Source organism: Fulmarus glacialis, unplaced genomic scaffold (genome assembly GCF_000690835.1).
Source record: "Fulmarus glacialis isolate BGI_N327 unplaced genomic scaffold, ASM69083v1 scaffold8892, whole genome shotgun sequence".
In the NCBI taxonomy this organism is placed as follows: Eukaryota; Metazoa; Chordata; class Aves; order Procellariiformes; family Procellariidae; genus Fulmarus; species Fulmarus glacialis.
In genome coordinates, this window is record NW_009197139.1 from 673 (window position 1) to 25,446 (window position 24,774).

Consider the following 24,774-nt stretch of genomic DNA (forward strand, 5'->3'; position numbering starts at 1 on the left):
GACGTGGGAGTTTCCTATTGTTTGGAGCTGGTTATTCCCTGAAGGCTTAAACTGCTGTATTTCATACATAGCGCGTTTTTTAATAAAGAGTGGTAAGTCTGTAAACTCCTACAACGGCTGCTTTCTATGAAGACTATTGCTGGAGTGGAAGAAGAGCGGGCAAAGGCAATGAACATGTTCCTAGATTTGATTACAAGTAATCTTTTAGTTCTTCTTGTATTTTTCATCTGTCATAAAATGATGAGATCGGTGAACCCCTGGGAACACTGAAAAATCTATCTAGATTTAATCTATACTTTACCTCTGCAGTATCTGTTAGCCTGACCAGGGGTGACCTTCTGAGGCAGTTCGGAGGGAAGAGAAGCAAACACAAGGCAGCGGTACAGCCCTGGTGACAGCTCGGCTGTTGGCTTCAGCAGTGTGTGTGATAGCCAAAAATTAGCCCATTGCCCTGACACCATTGGCACTTGTTTGTGAAGTGTCAAGTTTGTTTAGAAATAAACTACTCTTTAGACTTTTTTTTTCTTTTATCAGCTTACTGCTTATAAAAGCCTCTTTATCATACAAATTTATGCCCCACAATTAGCTTGGAAAGATTGGCATATATTCTGATAACTTTGAAGAACTACAGTTTGGCTTTTTTTTTTTTTTTTTCAAAACAGAGCTCCTCTTCATGCCTTCCAGGAGCTGGATGGAAGCAAGGCAAAATACACTTGCGGAGCTGAACCTCTTCCACTGCAGTTTGAAAGGTAATTGGTTTTGGTATTGGCAGCCTTCCAGGTAAAGTGGGTTTGGGTACCTTGGGCACTTTAAAGTTACTTGACATTGAGTATTGTCCATCATGACATTATTTCATGGTATGAATGCTGTATCAGTACTCCCTAATGCTTTCAAAAAACGTATTTACTGCTATAAGGAATTTCCTCTCACCTTCCAGTACCTTCCTGGTAACAAATGTTAAAACACTGGTACAAATTTTATGTGACATCAAATGTGAAAATGCAATGGAGTTTAATGACTATTATTTTTAGAGTTGAAAGTACACAGAAGGGGAAAAGGACGAAAAATCAGTCTTGCTTTAAACTTTAAAAACACGTTTAGTTAGATTAACCTCTCCAAACAAGGCTGCTTGCTAATGTGGGAGTATGTTGTGTAGCTTTTTTTCCAGTGACAAATGTCATTATCTGATCATTTGTGGGGTGTGGAGTAAAAGCAGGAAATGCTTATCTTGTATCTGTATGAAATTAAAAGTTGTCTTCTAAGAAGTTTTTCTTTTTGGTTTAGACTTAAAAACTAGTAAGGGAGCTGAGTGGGGTTAGAGGAGCTAATTGGCGATGCAGAAACAGTCTTCTGAGAGTTGTTGTTGCCATCAGATGTAGAAGAGAATAAGCAGCTTACTGTTTAGTAAGTGGCCCTCAGAACTTACTTACCTTATATATTCCTTAATTTAAAAGTGCTTTAGGGGTTAGAGAAGCTTTGAGTAGTTGAGTCAAAGTACTATTGCAAAGACTTTTCTCATTTAGAATATGTGTGATCTGGAGTTTAAAATAATTTTGCAGCTAAGTTCCTGCTGCACTGTGATGGTAACTCTTAAATATGAATTGTCTGCCAGTGGTCAGTAGCATTAAATATCTTGTTTGGCTGTACTGCTGTATGTGGAAGGAGGGAAGATGGTGTGCAATAACCAGTGTGTATGCCATGTGGTTCCCATGAAGGCTTACCATTTGCATTTATTTGTTAGCCCTGTGAAACACCCTATTATGTCTTCTCATCCATGTGGCTGCCTCAGAGGCATGTTGTGCTAGAACAAGAAATGAAAGATTACTGTGTGTTTTTTAAGCCACCTTCAGTTTCATTTGTTATCCTTACTTGTTAAGTCATAGCAGGGTCAGGACACTTGTCTTGTTTGCCTTTGTCTTTCCAGTGGGGATGATAACAGTTCTTTTGTTGCCATTCTTGAGTGATAACTAATGCTTTTAAAGAAATGCATGTGTGTCTGTGTAAACAGAGGCAGACCTCAGCAGAAGATCTCATGTCTACAGCATGTGTGCTAAAATCTGCTATTTTCTCCCAACAGGAAAGGGAAAGGAATGCTGTGTGCTCTTCTCTCCATTAAGGTTCTCCCTGTTTCCGCAGTAGTAATCACAGTGAAGTAATAAACTGGGGTGGGAGGAATCTATTTGAAATAACTTTATGTGCTAGTCTGCAAAGTGAGATCCACCCATTGCTGGAGGGTTTGACTCAGAACCTCAGAAACCCTGTGCTTAGTTTGCAAGGGAAGTGGCTAGCTGAGAGTATGAAAAGTTAGACTCTGCAACTTGCGTACATAGAAGATAGGGTGACCCTGGTCTTCTAAAAGTGTGACAGAAAGGAATCACGGAGAGAAGCATATAGAGGTAAAGAAAAAGGTTGCTGTAACCTTTTCTACAGAGTGAAGGATTTTAGAAGGATGGTGTCAGCTGTTATACTGTGTAGGTGTTACAGTAATGCCTGTGATAAGGCAGAATTGATAATTTTTCGCAGACTTGCTCTTTCATGAAATCAGATTGCTCGGGCTTCCTGTGGACTTTTGGGTGTTCATTTTAAAATGTTAATGCTCTTGTATCTTATTGGGAAGATGTTGGAATGTTTTTAAGTTCCTCTTCCTTCATGGATAATTCAGATTAATGAATTAAATGATACTAAAAGTTTTCTTGTAGGTGGGATGAGAAGGTAACTCTGACAGCTAAGAGTGAATTATGGCAGACTACTGTAAAGATGAATGACCTGTAAGAATACTCACTTCTTACAATTTGAAATTAATATTCTTACTTAATGCAGTACAGAATGAGTATTAAAATAATCTGCCCCTGAATTTGACACAGGGCTGTCCTAAAGAATTGGGCATCTTTCCTCTTCAAATTGTGTTTCTCTTGATCTGTAACGTTACAAGCACAATTAATCACTATGTAGTCGCTTTATAAAGGTAGCTTTGATTATTCTGAGCTTCCTGCAACTGGCAGGTTTTGGCAGAATCAGCACCTGCTGAATGAGTTGTGTTTCATTATGAGCCACATCTACAGGAATCAAAGTGTTGCTGGAGAAGGGAGGGTCCAAGAACGATGTGAGCAACGGAGTTGGGAGGAAAATGAGACTGAAATCTGTTTCCGTGTTGTTTCTTTGTCCAAAACTCTGAATGTCTGAAACTTTAAAGTGGCTTAACTTTTTTTTTTGAGTTTTGAGCACACACTTCTACATTTGAAGTCTGAGAGTCACAGGTATGTCATGCTTGTGGAATCAAGGGACTTACTCATGCCTAACTATTTTATTGAATCTGTTGGTAGCTGTTTGAACAAGTAAACAATGGCTTTGAAAATAAGTGTAAATCAACAGGGAAGTTGGATGCTGTTCAGAAGGTGCAGACTGGCCTGCCTGTTGTTCAGTTAGTCAAAACAGTATTTTTTAAAATCTCTATTAGAGAAGCCTCATCAGAGATCTCAGTGGTCTTTTATTCGGTCTGAATAAAAAGCCTTTGCTTTTGCAGTATCTGTGGGACAGTAATGTTTTTGTAATTGCAGCTTTTTAGGTACTACCTCAGTGGTCTGAAAACATCCTGTGCCAGCACATCAACTTTGAGTTTGTTTCATCTATTGAATTCTGGGTTGTGGCTGTCCTCTATGAATCCACAGAAGGCTTTATTTGAGGCTCCTGATTCTTCTTTTCTTCAACTGGTGTTATCTGAACATCACTGCCTTGTTTGCTGCTTGCTAGGAGTGAATTCAGTACTAGTGGTACCTGTTCTCAGGAGAAGATTTCAGCTGTGGAAAATGCTTTCTTATGCTCCTGGTCTGTTGAAGCCTGTTTGGCTGCGTTCAAGACCAATTTCAAGATATGCTTTAACTTGGTAGTGTTATGGCTGTAATTGTGGTGCTCTGTCTTGGCAGAGTCTTGATCTAGGTTAGGAGTATGATAATTCTTGTCTGTTATGAGTAATTCTGTATTTTATATCTAAACTTATTATGGTTCTGCAATGGTATAACAACAAGAACTAATGAACACCATAAATCCCTCCATTGTTTTTGCAAGACTGTAACGGGGGGAAGGGAAGGGAAGAGGGAAGGGGCGGGGGGACGTCTCCTCTTCAGTTGAAATGACTGGAGCACTGGAAATAACGCTGTGTTTTGCATTCTGTACTTAAGAGTTATAAAGTCTTTAATACAGGGGTGTGCTCTTGCTGTGTGCTCACATGAAGCCCGGCACAACAGGTTCTTGCAATCTCTTGAGACTCTGGGCACTACCCAAATGTATGTAACAATGTTTATGTGATTTCTGAATGTAAATGTGATTGTGTTCCTTTTCAGCTGCAGAACAACCTGGCTCAAGCAAGACCCAGTTTTGAAGCAGGTGGTAGTACCCAGACTCTCTGCTTAAACAGCTTTCTTCCATTGAATTCAAACGCACAAACAAGGTATCTTCATCTTAATAGAAAAAGGCATCTGTACTGTGTTCTCTAAGTGCTTCCTGTACGTGTGTATGCTTGTTTTCTAAATATACCCTTCCTTCTTTTGGGAAGCAGATTAGAATGAGAAGGGAGTTATGTCTGGATATTGGATTTTGGCATGTTTGTGTATGGAGTGTTAGGAAGCAAGATGAAGGGTGATTTAAGACCTGGATGAAGTGAAACTTGTGGAAATCGTTCCTTTTCTTCTTCACTTGGCATTGCTTGCAAGTCTTCTTTATAAGTGCTTTTGTTCATCCTTTTGAAGATAGTTGTAGAGGCCACAACAGCAAAAGGGAAAGGCTGTAACTGTACCTCCCACAAAGGCTCTGAATAATGTTAAATGTTGCCTCAACACTGAATTACGATGATGATAAAATACAGGACTTCAGTGAGACTGCAGCTAAGACAGAAATTTGCTCTCTTTTTGCTTGCAGTATGGATTTTGCTGAGTTATATTATCTGTGAGCAATAATCCTAACCTGACTGGGATCAGAATTTGAACTCTTCCCTGTTTCTTCAGCTTTTGTCAGACTGCTAGTCGGACAGTAGTCTCTCAGAGAACAGTCCGACTCTGTTATGGTCGAGAGGGATGTAAGAAGTGCTCTTTATCTAGTCTGCTCTGAACACCAAGTAGTGTTCTACTCCCAGCTCCCTGCACTCAGCCAGAATAGATCACAACGTGGGTGGACAAGTTGGTTTGGTGGAAGCAGGGGTTCAACGCTTCAGGCCACATTGTAAGATGACCTTAAAATGACAACAGTTAAACGTTCATCTTGGACCTGACGTGTCCATGGGCTGTTTCCCTCCAGAGCTCTGAGCTTTCTGCCTGGCAGGGTGACCTTCCTCAGAACCCACAGTGTCCCTGTCACCAGAGGTAGTTCTGCAGTATGCAAAGCACCTGAGCATTGCTTGGATGGTTGAGGCACACTGTCTTTCCGTGTCATCAGAAACTCTTTGGTATATGGTCACGGAAACACAAGCATTTCTTTGAAAGCTTGAAAAACCTCTAAAGCATTTGGCTGGGCTATGGCAGGGTGACCTTCCTCAGAACCCACAGTGTCCCTGTCACCAGAGGTAGTTCTGCAGTATGCAAAGCACCTGAGCATTGCTTGGATGGTTGAGGCACACTGTCTTTCCGTGTCATCAGAAACTCTTTGGTATATGGTCACGGAAACACAAGCATTTCTTTGAAAGCTTGAAAAACCTCTAAAGCATTTGGCTGGGCTAAAGGCATTTTCTTGTCATACCAGCTGTTACTTAAGTACCGGTTCATTATAACAAAGTGAACAATGAGAATGAAGCTGTGATACCTTTAAAGGAAAAGCTGTGTTGACAGATGTGAACTACACAATGATGTGAAATAGCAGACTAGAAGAGTAATAAGAATCTAATATAGCAAACATTTCATGCCTGTCTGATAGCAAATTTGGTCGAGACTATAGGTTGAAAACAAGCTTTTCAGTAATTTGATTTCTGTATACATGACTAGTGAACTTCCTGGTTTCAAGGAAGCAGTTCTCTGTAATTTAGGAATTGAGTCAGACTAAAGGGAATTGAAATAATGTAGTGAGTTATTAAACACCAGACTGTAAATATCATAGCCAACTGGTCAAGTGCAGGAGAGGGTTGTGAAGAAATATGTTAGCTGTGCTAAGATGCAGGATTCATCTCCTGTCTTTTTGCATAATTTTTAGTCTCTGTAACAAGCTCTGAAACTGTGTAGTATTTGAAATGGAATAGAACCTGTCTAGGTATGACTTGTTGACTTGCAGAAGGTCAGGTCATTAAAATGACTTGTTTGACACCTTCTGGAAATCAAGCACCTCCTTCAAGCAGACCAGCTCAATCTCTGAGCAGCTTCGTATGTGTCATTTCGATGCCAATTCTGCATAACTTCTAATGCCGGCTGAATTGAAATTGGGGAGAGCTGGAACTTGCTGTCAAAGGCTAGCTTTCTCGTTGTGTTAAAATTCAAAACTGTATGGGTGTTTGAGTTAAAAAGAAGCTGTTGCTTCAGAAGTTGGTAATGGATGCTTTTATATTTCTGACTGTATTTAAGAACTCGAATATGTCATCCATCGTGATGATTTCTTAACACATTCTGCTTAAGACTTGAAAATGAGAATTTACTATTGTCTTGAGATTTTGAGTGATACATTTTTAAGTGTTTCAGTAAGTTGTTAAAGGGAAAGGGCTTTCAAAATAGCACTTGTCTTAAATTTTCAGACAATGTGTGAGTTCTAGGTGACACTCGTAATAGCTATTACTGACAGATACTGTCAAGAAAAATACGACGATGCAAAGAAAGTATTTCATGTATTGGTAGATTGCTGTGTAATGTTTTCTGCCTCGGAGCTTCTCCTTTATTTTAAGAGTACTTTAGAAACAATGAAAGGCAGAAAAACTGCTCTTCACAAAGGGTCTCTGTAAAAGGAGAACTGCCAGAAAACTTTGTCGTTGTTGTTTTTAGGGCTTGCTTTTCTTTAATTACCAGTGTTCTCATAATTATGCTATTTCTAGGGATTTAGTTTTTTCTGTAGTACAAGATCTTTAATTATGAATTTACTTGGAAATCCTCCTGGCTGTAAAATGTCTTAGCAGTGCTTTGCTACTGCCTTAAAGATTTTTGAGCCGTGATTTTTAACCGTTAGGGCCAACTTGGCAGGATGTGACTAGTGTTATGGAGAAGTGCTCATGTGAATATAGCGTGGAATCATTTAATCTTTCTGGAGATAGCTGTATGAAGCAGCCTCTGGCAGAGAAAGTGTATGGCAATGTTTTTATTTAGGCCTTCCATAAGAATATGCGAATGTTTTTTCTTTTTCTGCCATATTATCTTGCATCAGTGAAGAATTATCTGACTAAGATCTTGTAATATCTGCAGCTAGTAATGCAGGAAAAAATACCTAAATGCCATAAACACTGGTTGTTTTGGAGCGTAAGTTATCCACTGATCTGTGGTTTAGAAAGGCACATCACGGTTCTGTGAGAAATGTTTTTTTTTCCTGGCCTTTTGGCAGCATAATCTGACCTAGATTGCTCATTTGACCTGTTAACTCCTGTGGTTGCTTTGTTTCACTGGGTTGTTTGAAACTTCCCCACACCTTCCTCCTGTTTTGGAAGCTCATTTTCTTAAGCTGTCTTGAAAAAATCTACTTGTAAAACAGTAGAATAGCTCAAAGAATAGCACCCTTGTGAGGGCTGGAAATCCTGTCTTGCATCCGGGCATGTGTTATGTTGTGGGTAGCTCATGGTGGTTGTTGACAAGGTTATTCCCATGCTTTGCCTTACTGTGCTGTGAGAGGAGGCTTCAATATAGATGCATAGTTACTTTCTTCTGATTTTACATTTGTTTATCAAACCTCCCCAGGACTGTTAATTAGCACCCAAATTGTCTTTTTAGGTTTCCTCTGGTATTTGGGGGAGAGATGGCAGCCTGTGGAGACATGGCAGCCTGTGATGAAGACAAGCAGATAAACTTTTGGATAGCTTAAGAGCATAAACACACAAGAGCATGTTCATTTTCTCCTAAAGTAAAGTAATTGATTGTGTGTTAAAGGCACCTTTATGTTCTGGCACACAGACATGGTCAGCAGTCAGCCTCTCCCCATAGCAGACAGTGGGAAAAGAAAAAAGAAAAAAAGAACCAGAGCCACAGATCATGTCCCTGGGAAGTTTGAAGGTTGGTGACAACTTCTAAGTTTTTAATTGTAATGGTCTGTTTTCCCTCTGCTGTTCTCAGTTTTCTTAGCTAAACATTGCTTTTTGGCAAACATTATAAGTTAACATTTCTGTTTTTCTTTATCCCCCATGTTTTGGTCTTCAGTCTCTTTTTCTCCTAGTGGTGAAATCTGAGTCCTGTTCATAATCTGGTGGGGTTTTTGGGTTTGTTTGTTTTTTGGTTTTTTTAGTAAGAACAGAGCTGATGTCAAAATGTTTTGATTGAATAGATGTGAGCACAAATACTGTGAAGCATTGTAGGTAAAATATAGTTTAGTGCTACAAAGCTGACCAGTATAAAACCTCTTAGTGGGCAAGTTGCATTGTAAGGTACACTGCAAATCAAGATGGTAGCAGCCGTCCAGGTTTAAACCTTGGAGCCGTCCAGGTTTAAACCTTCAAATTTCAATTATACTGAAAACACTATCTCTGCAAGTAGATTTTGTATGGTAGGTATCATCTGATGGATTGAAATGTTTTCCACCTGAAAAAATTGGTTCTGAGTTTTACATGGAGACAGGGAAGGTGGATGATGTCCCAGCAATTGCTGAGATACAAAATTTTTCTTCTGTGAACAAACTCGTAATTTTGATGCTGGAATGAAGTCTAATTTAAATTTTCCTGGAACTTGAAGGGGGGAAGTGAAAAATGAGGCATAATTAAGGCTGGCACATCTACTTTAATACTGCATAAATCTTTTTTCTGTCTTCATTACCAAGGGAATTTTTTCAGTTGCTGTCATATGAAGGATGCTCATCAGATAAATAGCTTGTCTTGATGTTATTCACTGAAATGCTTTGGCTAATGTGTCCTTTCTGCTGGATTTCTTTGGCAGACTTGTATAAGCTGACTGCTGAGCTTCTTGGTGAGGGAGCATATGCCAAAGTTCAGGGTGCTGTCAGCCTCCAAACTGGGAAAGAATATGCGGTAAAAGTAAGTATAGAATAAAAGCAGCATCACTTCTGTCTATAACATGTCTTCTCCCTCCTAGTATCTCAGTGAAAACCTGTAATAGAGTGGGTAATAGCAAAACCTTTTAGAAAATTTTTGGTGCTTGAAATGAGCCTGCTTTATAACTGTCAAGATATCTGTCATCTTAAGTATTGTGCCTCCAGAGTGAACTGGTGTATCAGCTGCAGATAGAATTCACAAACAGTAAGTGACTCTGTGATGGTTAGCTCTCAGGGCAAGCTTTCCTCCCATGTCCTGATTTGATTGTAGTCCTACCAGTTTTTATCTCTTCTTATGAAAGAAGAGGCCGAGTCATTATCTAGCATGGCCTACCAAATAATGCAAGCTTTTGAGAATGCTGCTCCGAGTTCAGAGAGCATCAGTTGCTGCCATTAGTTCATGTAAAGCTGTCTTGTATTTTCTGATAGAGGTGAATCTTCTGTAATACCATTGTATTAAGTGTTAGGGCCCATTTACAGATTTGTGGTTATCCTGAGTCCCACGTTTAATTACAAACACACATAATAGTAATAGGAAAGCTTTATGCTTGATTCTTTTGCAAAAACTATAAGCACAAAATTTTAAGCCCCTTTAAAAATCTAGTCCTATAGATGCTATAATTTTGTGTGTACTTTGTAGAACTGTTGAAGTGGAAAGTCTGGAATAAACAAACCGCTACATTATGAATTAGACATGCTCAGATACCAAGTCCCATGTAGTACTGGTGAATGGTTGCCTGTTCTGAGAACGGGCTGAACTCTGGCTGTAAAAATGAGAAACTAGTACTGGATACAGATGGTGGTAGTATTTGCGGTAATGACATGAGCTTTCAGTTCATGTAGCAATCGTTCAGTCTCAGCCTCTGTGGAAAGCCCTTGTCCTTTTTCAAGTCTGAGGAGTATGTGAAGCACGGTGACTTCTCATGGCAGTACAGAGGTTGAATGTATATTTTCTTTAATACGTTAGGTCCTATTACTGGGTCTCCATGAAGTTTGCACTATGAAGCAAACTCTCATTTTATGGTGAATTTAGTACTTTTTACTTAAATGCCTATAATGACAAATCTCTTCTTTTTGACTGTTCAATGTCTGATGTGACTCAAATCTATTTTTGTTAGAACTCAGAAGGATATCCTTTTCTGCACATTGCAGAGTTAAAATGATGCAAGAAAAAGCTTGTGGTCAGTGACTGTGTAATGTGGATTTAGTTCCTTTCTTGACTTCCTGTCCTGATTTCTTGTGTCCTTTGAATGCCTTCCAGAGCTCTGCTGACACTGAAAATAAATGACAGATGAGAAGTTAAACAAACAAACAAAGGTGGAGTGTTTCTCTCTGGTGGACGTGCCTAAGATTCAAGCTTTAGATTAGTTATCTGATTCCAGAGCTACATGCACAGTTCCTGCCATAATTTTTCAAATATGAGCTCTAACTCTTTCCACAGATCATTGAAAAAAATGCTGGGCATAGTCGGAGTCGGGTTTTTCGTGAAATAGAAACGCTGTACCAATGTCAGGGTAACAAGTAAGTATAAAGTCTTGTGTTTGTTTATTTATTTAAAGTATGTTGAATGCTTTTTTTCCAGATTTTTAAGCCTCTTATATGTGACTAGGTTAGGAGCTTTGCAGTATTCTCCTTAAAACCAATTGAAATTTAGACTTGACCCATTCAAAATAAGAATTTCCTGTTCTCTTACCTGTGGAATTTAGGGAAATACTTACAAATTAAGTCACATAACTCAATTAGCAACCAGGTCAGTGCAGTCTGAATGTGCTTCAGTGATGCATGGCTTTTGTCCGAATGAGGAATTGACGTTTTGATACTCTCCCTGTGATTTCACCATCAGCAAAAACTGACCTGATACCAGCTGCTGTTGAGAGGAACAGTCTGGCCGTTCCTTTCCTTAATGTGTGGTTTGTCCTCCTCTTTGTGTCAGCCTTCCTGCTTTTGCACTGGAACTCTTAGATCAGCCAAAAGCTAATTTAGTTTTCATTTGAATGTGTCCTGACTTCACATAGCCACAGGATGAAACAACTTAAAGCTGCTATTCCTGTCTGAAAAGGAGGGAAAGCCCATGCAGCCAATGGCAGCATGCTCTATGATTAGTTTAAGGCAATTCTGAAACTACTCCTTTAGATATCTCTCTTGATCTAGAATGTATATAACAGCTGTTACCTGTACTACAGTTGTGCAGCTTATATTGAGCCTTTTTTCCCAAATTCTTAGTACAACACTTAAAGAGAATTTAAAAACAAACTTGTTTATGAAACTCATGGGCTTAAGTTGTGCTATAGAGAAGCAGATTATACTTTTCTTCTGTATGTGGTTAAAAGCATATGGTGATCCAGTACATAACTGATGAAGAACTCAAGCTCTCATGACCACATGCAGAATTGGGATTTTGTGTGTACTGTAAGTATAGAAAAATCTGACTTACATGTTTGACATTCTCAAGGTAACATAGGGTGTTTGTGTTGTGCTGCAAAGACTGTACACTAGCTAAACAGGAGTGAGTCTAAAAATGGTCACTAAAGTGCTGGATTTAATGTCACGTTGACAGATGTCTGTCTCCTTCAAGCCCTGTGTGTTCTGCCTTGTGATTTCCAGAGAGAAAGAATGCCAATTTAATTATTTTTTTTGGTTTTGCCTTCAGCACAAATGCAGTGTTCTAAATTATTAAATACAACCTATTACTAGCTATCTTCTTGTCAGTTGAGCACTAGCAGAACTCTTTCACAATCCTGATTTTGGTGTTTGGCCTGTTTCCCCTGCTTAAATTTCAGTGTGAATTGGAAATGTAGTTTAAATGCCATAGGCAACCAAAGCAACTTGTTTAATTAGAACTTTTATTTTTTGTTACTTCTGGCACTTCCTAATTATCCATGCTAAAACTCTTCATTGCTCTGTTTATACTCTGTGCCTGTTTCTTCTATTTCCCCTCCTTTTTTTTTTTTTAAAGGAACATTTTGGAGCTAATCGAATTTTTTGAAGATGACACAAAATACTACCTTGTCTTTGAGAAGCTGCGAGGAGGTACTGTGTAGTAACTGTGCCTTTGTTCATTGAATCATCTTGGCCGTGTTTGTCTCTGTTTTAAAGCAGTAAATGAAGAGGTTATTTTAAATGCTTGAGAATTTTAAGACAAGAAGTAGAGAAAATAATATACAAAGCTTGAAGTATGGTTATTCTTGAATATTGATGGCGCTGGTCATACATTTGCAATCCTTTTCTGTAGTTAAGCGATGGAAGTGTCAGCTCTATTAAAGTGGAAGCTTTGGAATATAGTTAGTAGGTCACAATACCTTCAAGCAAGGGGGACACACAGTATGTCAGGTATTATGCATGATCTTAGTACAGCATCTATATACTCTGGTAGCATTTTCCCCTAATGTAGGATTGACTTTGTTTCCTGAAACTCATGGAGCACTGTTGTGCAAAACATCTTTCTTCTGCCTCAGGTTGCTGTAATTGTGAAGCGGTCTGCTTATGGCTGTTTGAGGGCCAATCAAGTGAGCATGTGTGGTCAATGGTCTCCAGCATTTAACACTTACCTGGGGAATGAGAAGGCTACATCAAGCACTTTGTGGACTTTCTCACATTTGTCTGCAGTGAGCATAATTACAGTATCCGTTAATTGTATGGCTGTGCACAGCCATGAGTTAAAAGTGTGGCCCACCCTTCAAAGACAAACTGGGTTTCTGAAGGGGTATACTTCTGTCCATAGAACATCATCTATTGTCACTGATCAAGAAGGTTTTCAGTAGCAAACTATATGTGCAAGAAATGCAAATTCTTTCAGTATAGATGCAGAACTTTTTAGAAAGAGGACACTTTTTTCCTTGAGTAAAAGCTTTTGTTTACCTTCCCTTAAAATTACTGCATCATTTCATTGTCACTTCCTCTAATACTGTTCTTAATGCACAGACTTCTCTGACAAATTAGCTATTATAGGACTTGATTGGGATGAATCTGCATTTTTTTTCTTTTCCCATCTCCACATCCTTTCCATTCCACATCCTCTTCTTTGACTGTGAGACTATGGTTGTCAGTGTACCTGCACGGCTGCTGAGAGGATAGTAATGCTACACCTTCTTCCCTCTCTTAGCTACTGTTTTTACAGTGGTCAACTAGGGCTGAGGCTAGTTTTCTCGCTGAAAAATTTCAGCATTTGAAGTGTTAGATATGTGGGTTTAAACGATTATCAAAGAAATAATGGGAATTAGGGGTCAGACCAGCTTCTGATGCACTACAGATTCTGTTATAAGCAGCGTGGCAAGAATGAGAACATTAATCTTCAATGCAAGCCTTACTTTAGTAACTCCAGTCTCAGAGACTGATGTTACCTACAATGTTGGGGCATAACTTGGGCTTTCCATTTTCAGCTTTGCCTTCCTGTAGCTGTGGTAGCTGAAGGAGCTCTGCTCCCATTTTAGCCGTGTTCAGTTCACCATGATATACAGAAGCTGTTTAATATCCTTGCCTGACAGCATTTTATAATTGAAAGCATTAAAATCCAGCTTATTATACTGAACGTGCATGATTTAAGAGTCCTTTCCTCTTCCCCCCCCCCTCCCCCCTGAAATGCATTTTGGGAGGTGCTATATGATGCTTTTTCTCTGATGAATACCAAAGAGGTGGTAACAACTGTGGCAGGAGTGCCCTGCTATTCTTTCTGTTTGTGGGATTCCTCTACGTGGGCTGAATATAAAGTCTGTAGAGTATGTTTTCATTGATACTGATATAATTCTTATCTGAGAGAGTTTGGAACATCAGCTCTGTTCCAAAGGGTAATCTGAAATAAACCTGCTGAGTGAAATGAGCACTTCATGTGGCTCAGTATTGTTTCCTGCAAAGTCTGGGGTCTTTTCCACAGGAATAGAAACATGCAAGAACTGTTATTACTTTCTAAAGGTGTAAAGAACGACTATACCAGGAAAACCTTTTGAACTCTGTGCCCTTAAGAAATCTGTAGCAAGCTAGAAAGTGGTGTTTTTGGCAAGGGAAACCTGTATTTGAAATCTGATAACCTGGTCCAAAGTGGCCTTCCTGCACCTATCTGACATAGCATATCCATGCATATCTGAAGAGTCTTTTGTCATGTCAAAACATATCTGAAGAGTCTTGCGTCCATCTCCTTTTTGAGTGTTTTCCTGTTTCCTTTCTGAATACTTGCTGTGGAGGACTGGCAGCAGCACTAATGGTATAAGAATAGGAATTAGCGCAATAGAGAATGGGAGGTTTCCTTCCACATCTAGAACTGAAGAATAAAAATGAAATCACCTGAGATATAAAATGTTTATTGTATTTGGAGCTAATAACAAATGGCAGTTACTTCTTGAATTTCTCTGCCTGCTTGCTTTTATAAATATACTTCTCTGAGTAAAAAAATGGAAGACAGTAGTAAGGCTATTTAGTGGGCTTGGATCTCTGTGGACTACATTTTTTTGGTTTTTTAAAGACATTTTTAATCTCTTGAGAAGATTGATGGAATTCACTTAAAGAAGATAAGGAATCAAACCTCCCTTTATCCTTTGTTAAAGGGATACCAGTGGAGCTCTGCCTGCAAGCTACCAGTCCTTCAGTATGTTCACATTTGAGAGATCTTTTGTCAGATTTCATGTCCCTGGACAAATTTTACCTTAAGTCAATATATGAGCCTTACCTTGATGTCAGTGGGAATTTTAATGTGTTTTTAAAGGTAGAATGTCTTTTTATTTGGATGGTGTTGAGACAAAAAAAGGTATATACTTGACTTTCAGTGCAGGGTTTCAGTAGTCACATTACACAAAATGAGGAGAGTTAGTTTGAGCATGGCCACCTGTGACCTGGGGGAGGGTGGGTTTTGCTGAAGTGCTTTGTACATCCTTAGCTGATGTTTGAGTTTTACGAGTACTACTAGCAAGTCTTTACTGTTCAGTGTGTGGAAAACAGACCAATCATGTGCTGGGACAGTAAAAAGTGATTGCTTCTCGTGCTGTGCTTAAACTAGAGGGCTGCAGTGTTTGAAAATTATGTTCTAGGATGCTTAAGTATTGAAGCTGCTCAGTTGTACCTTTTTCTTAGTCATTCCCCTGTTCAGTCCACAGAAGTTGCCTGCTGTGAAAGGTTGTTATAAAATATGAGAAATTAGGTTATGGATTCATGATACTTGGTACTAGTTCATCATTATTTTCTGAGGCTATTTTCATATAAAAACATGGGATTATGACACTTCAATTTCTGCCATGTAAACATACTAGGACAGAGTGTTAGTTGCAAATAACTTTTCTAAATTACTTCTGGCCCTGTTCACACTGAGATCAGTTCTCCCTTTATGGCAGTCTGGTAGTGGCTATTGTGTTTTTATCCTTATATTGACAAAGCCTTTTCTCAGCCTAGGCAGCATTCATACTAATGTTTTCCCTTTCACCTTTTACTCTTTGTTCTGGTTTCAGCTGGGATAGAGTTAATTTTCTTCCTAGTAGCTGGTATAGTACTGTCTTTTAGATTTAAGATGAGAATAATGTTGATAACACCCTGATGTTTTAGTTGTTGCTGAGCAGTGCTTACACTAAGTCAAGGCCTTCTCCGCTTCTCAAACTGCCCTGCCAGCGAGGAGGCTGGAGGTGCACAAGAAGCTGGGAAGGGACACAGCTGGGACAGCTGACCCAAACTGGCCAAAGGCATATTCCATACCATATGATGTCATGCTGAAAAAACTGGGGGGGTGTTGGCTGGGGGGATGCAGCTGCTGCTTGGGAACTGTCTGGGTATCAGTCGGTGGGTGGTGAGCAATTGCATTGTGCATCACTTGTTTTGTATATTCTTTTATCATTATTATTTTCCCTTCCTTTTCCATCCTATTAAATTGTCTTTATCTCAACCCACGAGTTTTACCTTTTTCCCGATTATCTCCCCCATCCCACTCGGGGGGAATGAGCGAACAGCTGTGTGGTGTTTAGCTGCCCGCCAGGTTAAACCACAACACTCTTACAGGTTCAATCCTGGCCCATATACAAAAGCGAAAGCATTTCAATGAACGAGAAGCTAGCAAAGTGGTGAGAGATATTGCCTCTGCTCTGGATTTTCTTCATACAAAAGGTAAGAGAAGGCTGTCTACATCTTTACTAGTTGACATTGTACACTTAAGATAAAATGTGTTCCATAACTTAAGTAGTCGGCCTTTGCTAGTATTTCTATTTACAGCAATGCCAGATGACTTAGGCTGTTTTTCTCTATAATATTAGTTTCATAATGTGGTAGTTTAAGTAATCAGCTGTGTTAAGATGGTATAGACTTTTGAAGAAGAAAAGTTAAATCGACATCCAGGGAGAATTAACATTAGGGTTGAATCTCTTTGCTTGTTCTTGTTACCTAAGCCACCATATAAAGGTTACTCAAAAGGGAGCTAATACTCTTTTTAATTTCCTCCTTTTTCAGATCTACAGAGATGTTTTTCTGTATTTACCCAGAATTTCTGCTGGTTACAAGACCTCTTTGTTCGTAGTAGCTTTTGGTCTCCACATTTAGACCTCCACTGTTGGGTTGAGGGACCTACAAGTGAACCATAGTCCTTGTTTAAAGGTGTCCTCATTTCACTAGGGATTTGCTCAGATTTAAAAACAGAACTGTTTGTAGAGAGTTCTTTTCGTTTAAAATGTTTTCCTGCTGCTTTTTCTACTTGGGAGTACTTTTGTTTCATTTCAAAATATCTGTGTGTATTATGGTCATCCCAGAGTATATGTTCATGTTGAACGCGATAGATACCTTTAAAATCTTTCCTATGTCATGATTATCTGGTCTTGCATAGATTAAGCAGCTTCAGTTAATGTTACAGAGATTACCTCTGAATAGAATGGATGTAATTGGCGGCTATGTTTATTGGTTATTTATTTTGATAAATTTTTCCTCTCCATTTATCTTGCCATTCTGATTAGCCAGGTAGATCTCAGCAGATCTGCGTTTGCTGTCTTAAGTTGTTAAGTACTGGCTCCGGTTCAATAAATGTTTAATTGTAGGCTTTACGTGTAAGTCACAGGACTGCTTATATGCTTGAGTTGGAATCACAGTATTGGTACATGGATAGGTTGAACCCCTTAAAAAGAAAAGTGTAGCAATGCATAGTGAATAAAGGAAGTGGTAAACCTGAGGAATTACGGATCTTATCAGATGTTGTGACTATGTTATGAGAAGTTAATTTGAATGTGGAAACAAACTTAGTTTGCATTAAGATTTTTGGTAATCTTCATAGCCTGTCTATGCGATAACTCAACTTTAAACCTGCAGAGAATGTACTCGTTGCATACCTGTGTTTAGAAGATTTTGACTTTGAGATATGGGGCAGATAAGGAACAGGACACTTAGGCTGAATATGTGGAGAAATACTTATTTGATGTGTTAGGGCTATAGTAGGTTGCTTAACAGCTGAAAGTCTAGGAATGCTGTTCAAGGAAGTTTAACATCGACTCAGCTAATATCTTTTTGTAGTTCTTTCTTAGCTTTTAGTTTTAATTCCCCTTTCCCCAAACAAGAGGGGAGTGATTCATTAAAATGGCTTGAGAGCAGCAATCCACTTTCTTTCTTGTCGTTTGCTGTGAATTGGTACAGTGGGGACATGGCTTGCAGAATCGGCTACAATATCCCTTTTCATTTTATTGTTCTCTTTACGGTTCTTCTGTGTGACATTAAAATAATTAGTAACTAGCATACAGAACATTAAAGTAAACAGGAAATTAAAGCAGTTTTATTGCACAGCTTAATGTGAAGTGCTATAGCTAGATGCTTTAAAAAAAAAAAAAAATTGAATGAAGACAACTAATTCTTTTGCCAAGAGTAGTTTAAAACTCAGCTGGATGATAATACTGCCTTACACCCACTTGGGATATGTTTGCTTTATTGCTAATAATCCGCTGGAGGAGTGTTTAAAGACAGTTGTTTTCTTTTCTCAGTGCTGTGTGCAACTGCAAAATAAAATGTTACATAATCAGACATTTGAATTCAAACTATAACACAAAAAAGTGCTGTTGGGTTTCACATTGCAAGCCAAGCCAACTGTTGGGAGTTTTGTCAGCCTTGCTGTAAATGTCAGCACGGGCCATCTTCACTTGTCATGTTTCCCATCTTCTGTGCATAAGCAATGTGAGCTGCATCATTGTGAATGCTCTTATTCCTTTAGATCAGTGCTATGCTATGCTATTAATGTTATGTTTTAAGTTATGTCTTGTGGAGTGTGCTGAAGAAAAGACATTAGAAACTCCCTTACCTAGAATTTGGTAGGATATCTCTTTTCTCATACTCTGAAGTAGTATCAAGTGTGCTTGGAATGTAATTTTTTTAAGCAAAGCTGAAGTGCAGTTAAAACCAAGCTGCTCACTTGATTTGATTTTTGGTTCTCATTTTCTGCCTTCCCATTAAGTTTGATTATACTAAATGGAGAACTTCCAGAAATTGTGTGTTGGGGCATTTGAAGAACTGCTTTGACAACATAGAACCATCTTTGCATGTGAATTCAACAGGTAGATAACTTTGCGTTTCCCTGTTGGGTTTGCCTATGCTGATAGCAGTTGAATGAATGTAGAAGCCCTTTGGTTGTTCTCCTTTAGCCTTTACTTCTGCATCTCCAGCAAAACTCTTTAATTTTTACTTTACTTCAGGAATAAGTAAGTACCTCACCGTTAAAGGGAGGATATTTTCACCTGGGAACTCAGGGGTTTTTTTGGGCGAGAGCGTCTCAGGTATTGTCTGTGCTGGTAGGAGTTCAGCAAACCACCAATTGATCCCTGTGGAAAAAAGGACCTCACTGTAGAAGGCACAAAAATCTTTTGACTAAACTGTGTACACAAATAAACTTTCCTACAGGTCAGTCATCTTAATAAGCTGGGTTTAATTAACATAATTAATTTGGGCTAAGCAAAAAAGTTCCAGTGTTAGCAGGTTCATATTTGCTTGACTGACTCTCATGTACATTTAAGGATGATAAAGGCATAGCAGAATGCAACAGTGACTTTTAACAAACAGACTTTGAAATTAAATTATTTGCAGTATCATTAAGGGGGGGGTTGTGTAGCAAACTCAGGCCTAGAATTTTCTTAGGCTACCTTCTAATAAAGAGAGGTAATGAGAAATAAACAGGAGAGTATCTTCTCTAATGAACGTTTGTACTCTTGTTCAGGTATTGCTCACAGGGACCTGAAGCCTGAAAACATCCTGTGTGAATCTCCAGAAAAGGTGCTACTCTGGTCTCTTAACCTTCTGAAGTGTGTTTTTTTAACTTGGTTTCCAAAGACAGCCCTCACATTCTGTGTTTCTCTTCTTGAAGGCTTTTGAACCCATTAGTGATCTTCAACTAAATTTAATAGAACTGAAGCCCGAAAGAGACTAAATTCCTCTGAGCTGTAAAAATGTGAGCATCTGGCTAGGAGATAAAAAGCCAACTGTTCTTAGAGAGGGCATGGCAGTTACAACTTAGCATCTCATCTGTTCTGAGACAGTACCCAGATGGACAAGCAACATTTACAGGCCAGCTGGTCACGTTGCGTATAGGTCCCAAACTGCCCCAGTGTGTACTGGCACTTGCCTAGCCAAATAAAAAAAATAATGTAATAGGGTCAGATGCTGGGGATGTGGGAGAACTGGGACAGAGGAGGCAAATGCAAGGTGTGGAATATACCTGTAAGAGGCTGGGTTTCACTAGTCGTCCTGCTAGAACAACTTGGTTTTGTCCTGGGGTTTTCCACGTGGCGCTGTGTTCATATATATTGCATTAGTCCTAGTCTTCTGGACCTCTTACTGTTTTGTCCTTGTTTTCAGGTATCGCCAGTAAAAATATGTGACTTTGATCTTGGTAGTGGGGTGAAGCTGAACAGTGCGTGTACTCCAATAACTACTCCCGAATTAACAACGCCGGTAAGAGGCCTACTGTGGCTTCATGCTTTTTCTCTTCTACCATAAAACAATTTTTCTTACCTCCAGGGGAGAGCTTCCAAAGGGCTTCCTGTAACTGCACCCAGTGGTGGATAGTTCATTTAAAGCGGGTGTATGTGTGGTAAATACTGTCTTGGTTTCCCAGTCATAGAACAAATATACAAAAGCACAGGAGCTCATCGTGTTAATTCTCCTGTTGGCCAGAAAGTAACACATTGATCCTGTTTGTCTCTTACCCCATCAAATGAGGAAGCGTTTCGTGGAGGTTTTTTGTGTGCTTATGGACTGAGTTTGAACCTTTAGGTTTGTATTCATTTCCCCATATTTGGGTTCTGTAGCTAAGACCCATGAGCTCAGGGCAATGCAAGTTCTGTAATCAGTGCGTGGCTTTATAATACACATCAGTTTGAAAAACTACAGTGCTATGCTTTTGGCATTACCGTGAAAGAAAAATCTGCCAGTTTTGCAGGAGTCTATATAGAAATCGCCTCCCATGATATACTACTTTACTTTTTGAAAAGCCTGATAACTAGTGGATAAGATTTAAAAACCTGAAATATGTAAATTGATATTTTGACCCTGTATAAAGGATCATGGATTCATATGGAACAGCTTATGATTCTGCTAAAGAACAGTAGGAACTCTTTTGCCTTCTATTAGATCTCTGTAGTCCTTACACCTGAAATGTGTCAGTTTTTTCCTGTGCCGTATGCTCACAACGTGTTTCAAAGCTCTTGGCAATTCCATTTAACCTTTGAGAGATGCAGCAGTTGTGATTTGGCTTAACAAAATGAGACCTGCAGTGAAAGCAGTAGACTTCAGTAGTCCCTGATGCCCGATTCTGCTTTTAGACCAAGCTGCCTACTGTAAAGAGAGAAGAATGGTAAAAAACTTGAGTTATGTTTTAATTTGATCCTCCCTTTGAAAACTTGCTTGAATTCGGTTTCCTAGTGTGGGTCTGCAGAATACATGGCACCCGAAGTGGTTGAAGTCTTCACGGAGGAGGCCACATTCTATGATAAGCGGTGTGATCTTTGGAGCCTGGGAGTGATTCTGTACATCATGCTCAGTGGTTACCCCCCATTTGTGGGCAACTGCGGCACAGACTGTGGCTGGGACAGAGGAGAAGTCTGCAGAGTTTGCCAGGTGAATGTGCATATCCTGGGCATATGTGGGAGAGTGTACTTTGCCCCATGAGCTTAGGGTGTAAGACTTGTCATAATGCCAGCAGTGAAGAGCTGTGTCTGTAACCCAACTAGTCGTCTAGGAGGATAAGCTCTCACTGAGAAGTGAGGGTGGTAATGTAAAAGTTGAGTGATGATATCCCTTTCTAAAGTAAGATTTGGCAACTGCCTCTTTCTCCTCCTGATGTGAGATCTCAGAGCTTCTCCACGTCCTTTGCTCCACCTCCCAATCCTGTATTCTGTAATTCTTGATCTGGTTTATGGTAGTCGCTACAATTCCTCAGATAAAAGTTGAGCCCCAGGAGAGTCTCCATGCAGGGCCTGAATTTATTCTTTCTAAAAACTGAATACGTGGGCTGCATTGTTACTGGGGGGAGAAAGAGCGGTGTTGTCAGCGATGTAACGTGTCCATTGTAGGATGCACTGATTCACTCTGTGGAACTGCCTGTCACTCTCCATTGACTCCATAAGGAGTTTCAGTTGTCACCCACCACATTAGGTGGATAAAATTGAGTGAGAAGAATCCCACCTGAGAAGACTTCTCGTTGCACTCTAATTGCTCTTTAAATTAAAGAAATTTTCCTTTACTAGAACAAGCTTTTTGAGAGCATTCAGGAAGGCAAGTATGAATTTCCTGATAAGGACTGGTCACATATATCCTCTGAGGCCAAAGATCTCATCTCAAAGTTGCTGGTTCGTGATGCCAAAGAACGACTCAGTGCTGCTCAAGTTTTGCAGCATTCATGGGTTCAAGGAGTATGTATCCCCCTTTATATTTTTTTTTAAGGGTTATTCTTCTTCGAAAGTGATAAACAAGCTGTTCCTTGTCTCTAAACTTTTAATAGAGACATTGCATGTTTTAATGCTCTTATCTTGATTAATTAAACGATATACAGTGGCTTTATTTGTTCTAGAGCTCTGTGTGGTAAATATTTAGATGAATCTGTCAAGCTTTAAGTGTTTGGGGTTTTTTTTAATTATTGCTTTATGCATTTTAAATGGCTTTCTTGTGAATACTAGGCACTGCAGTACGTGAATTATTATGTTACTCTTTAATACAGTAATGCAGAATGCTGGTAGATATGGTTTTGAAAGAATAGCAGTGTCCTCTTTTACTTTAGTTCCCAGTTCAGGAAAGAAGGGATAGACCCTCTGGAGAGCTTCCAAAGCTTTAGTCTTATACCTGCAAACTGTGGTATCTTCTTGTGAGGGGAGACGGATTATGAAACGTAATTTGTAAACCAACAGTGACTTGTAAAACCCACAGTGAATTAGTTTATATGCAGTATCGATTAGTTGTAAAGATTTGGGGGGTTGCTTGTTTTTTATCACTCTGTCTTGGGAAAGCTTGGTTCCTAGCTGCTAATACGTAACTAACTTTTCTTAACTGCTTCTTCTAGCAGGCTCCTGAAAGGGGATTACCTACCCCTCAAGTTCTTCAAAGGTAATATTTTTTTTTTGTTAAATGTCTGTAAACTTGGCCAAGAATCATTACTGAAAGAATGGGGAGAGATAAGAGATCACAAATCGGGGGGTAAGATCCCTGGTTGAGAGTGGAACTTAATAAACGTGCAGCACTAATTTTGTTAAGAACATCAGAAATATAAAGCTCTGATTTTTCTTTATGATCTAATCTTGCTTGTTTGTGGGAAAGGCATTGGAAAGGATTCCTGCAGTGCAGTGCTAATCTTAGACAGGAAATAATGATGGTTCTGGCAGTTTGCTGCACAGGAGGGGAAAAAAGGCATAAAGGCGTGTGTTATCCAGAGAGACTACATTCTGATGGGTGAATAATCATCATATACACAGTCTCGGATCTGACTCCCATTGTAGTTGGTGGTAATCACAGTATTAATTTAACTGTGAGCAGGGCAAGCCTCATTTAAAGTGATTTGATGGCAGATTCTGTATGCCAGAGAACCTGCGTCACACATCTCTGTTCCTATTTCCATGTCTGCCACTGGTGATTCCAGGTGGTTGTTCCCATGAGAAATTCATTTCCTTAAGCCAGATGTGCAATTACAGTGGGATAGCAGTTCTCTGAAGAAAGCCCCATGTGCCCATTCTTTTTTAACATGTAGAAATTAAGCATGGCATCTCGGGTGGTTTCCTGTGTTTACATCGGAAGTCCTTGGCAGAACGAAGACTAGAATTGTGGCTGTTTCCAAAATCCAAGAGTGGTTTTGTTATGTATTGCTGGTCCTCACAATGAGGAGAGATGCAAATATTAACTGGTCATTTTGCCTGCTATGTCGATATTTTGATAGGGGAAGTAAAAATGCCTGGAAATCGATATTCTGCTGTGAGGGTAACCAGGTGAAGTGACTCTGTGTGTGTGTTGTAACTGCTTTCTCCTTTTCCCTTGAAAGGAACAGTAGCACAAAAGACCTGACACTTTTTGCTGCTGAGGCTATAGCCCTTAACCGCCAGTTGTCTCAGCACGAGAACGAACTCAGCGCAGAGCAGGAGAACGTTGCCCATGCTGTGTGCTCCATGAAGCTTTCTCCTCCGTCCAAGTCTCGCCTCGCCAAGCGCAGAGCAATGACACACGCCACCAAAAACAGTGACTTTCAGCCAGTTCCCCATAAAGCCTTTTAAACTTCTTTCCTGCTATGGATTGGCAAGATCAGCCTGTGATCTTACTTGGATTTTCAGCGCTGATAAAAGCTTCTCTGCTTCTGACACTTTGATTAGAAGCTTGCTCTTGTGATGTGACTTGTAACTTTAACGGGACAGCTTTTTATGGGAATGTTTTTTGCCTGTCAGATTTGGTGCATTAAGATAATTTAACTGATTTTTTTAAACTGGAGAAGATGGGTTTGCTGCTATATTATCTGAGGTGTTAAATCACTAAGCTTTCCTTATTTTCTTCTTAGAAGAGCATGCTTTAAAATGCAAACTTGAAAACATGAGAAAAAAACACTTTCTTGCTTTGCCCAGCAGAGCATCAAGTCTCTCCCTGCCTATGGCTGATCTTGATGGCACATCTTGCAAGGTGCTGCTGCTAGTGTCAGCAGCAGGGACTGTTTTCAACCAGCAGTGCCCTTCTCTCTTTCTGTAGACTCAGGAAACGAAGATGATGACTGGGTGGATCTCTGTCTCCATTACCTTCACTCGGCTTAAATTGTATGAGGATGATACTGTAAAGGTGCAAGGATCGCTCAGGATTGTAGAGATGAAGAGCACAGGGTTGCTTTTTTATCCTGTTGATAGTTTGTGTGTCAGCATGTGGGATGAAAGCTGGAGGTGTATTTCTTTATCTTTAGTTCTTAACTTTTTCTTCAGTTCTTAACTTAAATGTACTCCATGTCCTTGTTTTTTCTTTTGTCCTGTGTGTCCTCTTCTCTGGCAGTTACATTCTTAAACCTGATAAACAGTCTGTTATACTGTGGTTATATAACAGTTTATATTTAGTATCTGTTTTTTTTCTATATTAATGCTATCCTCAGTTATACCTTCCTTCCTGTAAACTCGTATTTCTCCAAGTCCTTTTGTGTGTGTTACCTGGAGTTCTTAATGTGAATGGACAGGCTTCGGTGAA

The 24,774-nt window shown here is 39.5% G+C and overlaps 1 protein-coding gene across 1 annotated transcript; it reads left to right on the plus strand.

Moving 5' to 3' along the window:
• Nucleotides 1–8,047: 8,047 nt before the first annotated feature.
• MKNK1 (MAP kinase interacting serine/threonine kinase 1) lies at nucleotides 8,048–24,403 on the plus strand. The gene is made up of 11 exons (XM_009572430.1): nucleotides 8,048–8,162; nucleotides 9,036–9,133; nucleotides 10,592–10,671; nucleotides 12,107–12,180; nucleotides 16,123–16,227; nucleotides 19,298–19,353; nucleotides 19,936–20,031; nucleotides 21,001–21,195; nucleotides 21,825–21,989; nucleotides 22,634–22,677; nucleotides 23,603–24,403. Exons 1-11 carry the CDS (start codon nucleotides 8,048–8,050, stop codon nucleotides 23,829–23,831), a joined length of 1,257 nt encoding a protein of 418 aa, XP_009570725.1. The 3' UTR covers nucleotides 23,832–24,403.
• The last annotated feature ends 371 nt before the right edge of the window (nucleotides 24,404–24,774 follow it).

Coding starts and splice junctions, on each gene's coding strand:
- MKNK1 (XM_009572430.1), top strand. CDS start 8,048: ATGTTCTGGCACACAGACATGGTCAGCAGTCAGCCTCTCCCCATAGCA. Junction 21,196..21,824: donor AAGTCTGCAGAGTTTGCCAG/GTGAATGTGCAT, acceptor TTCCTTTACTAG/AACAAGCTTTTTGAGAGCAT. Junction 21,990..22,633: donor AGCATTCATGGGTTCAAGGA/GTATGTATCCCC, acceptor TGCTTCTTCTAG/CAGGCTCCTGAAAGGGGATT.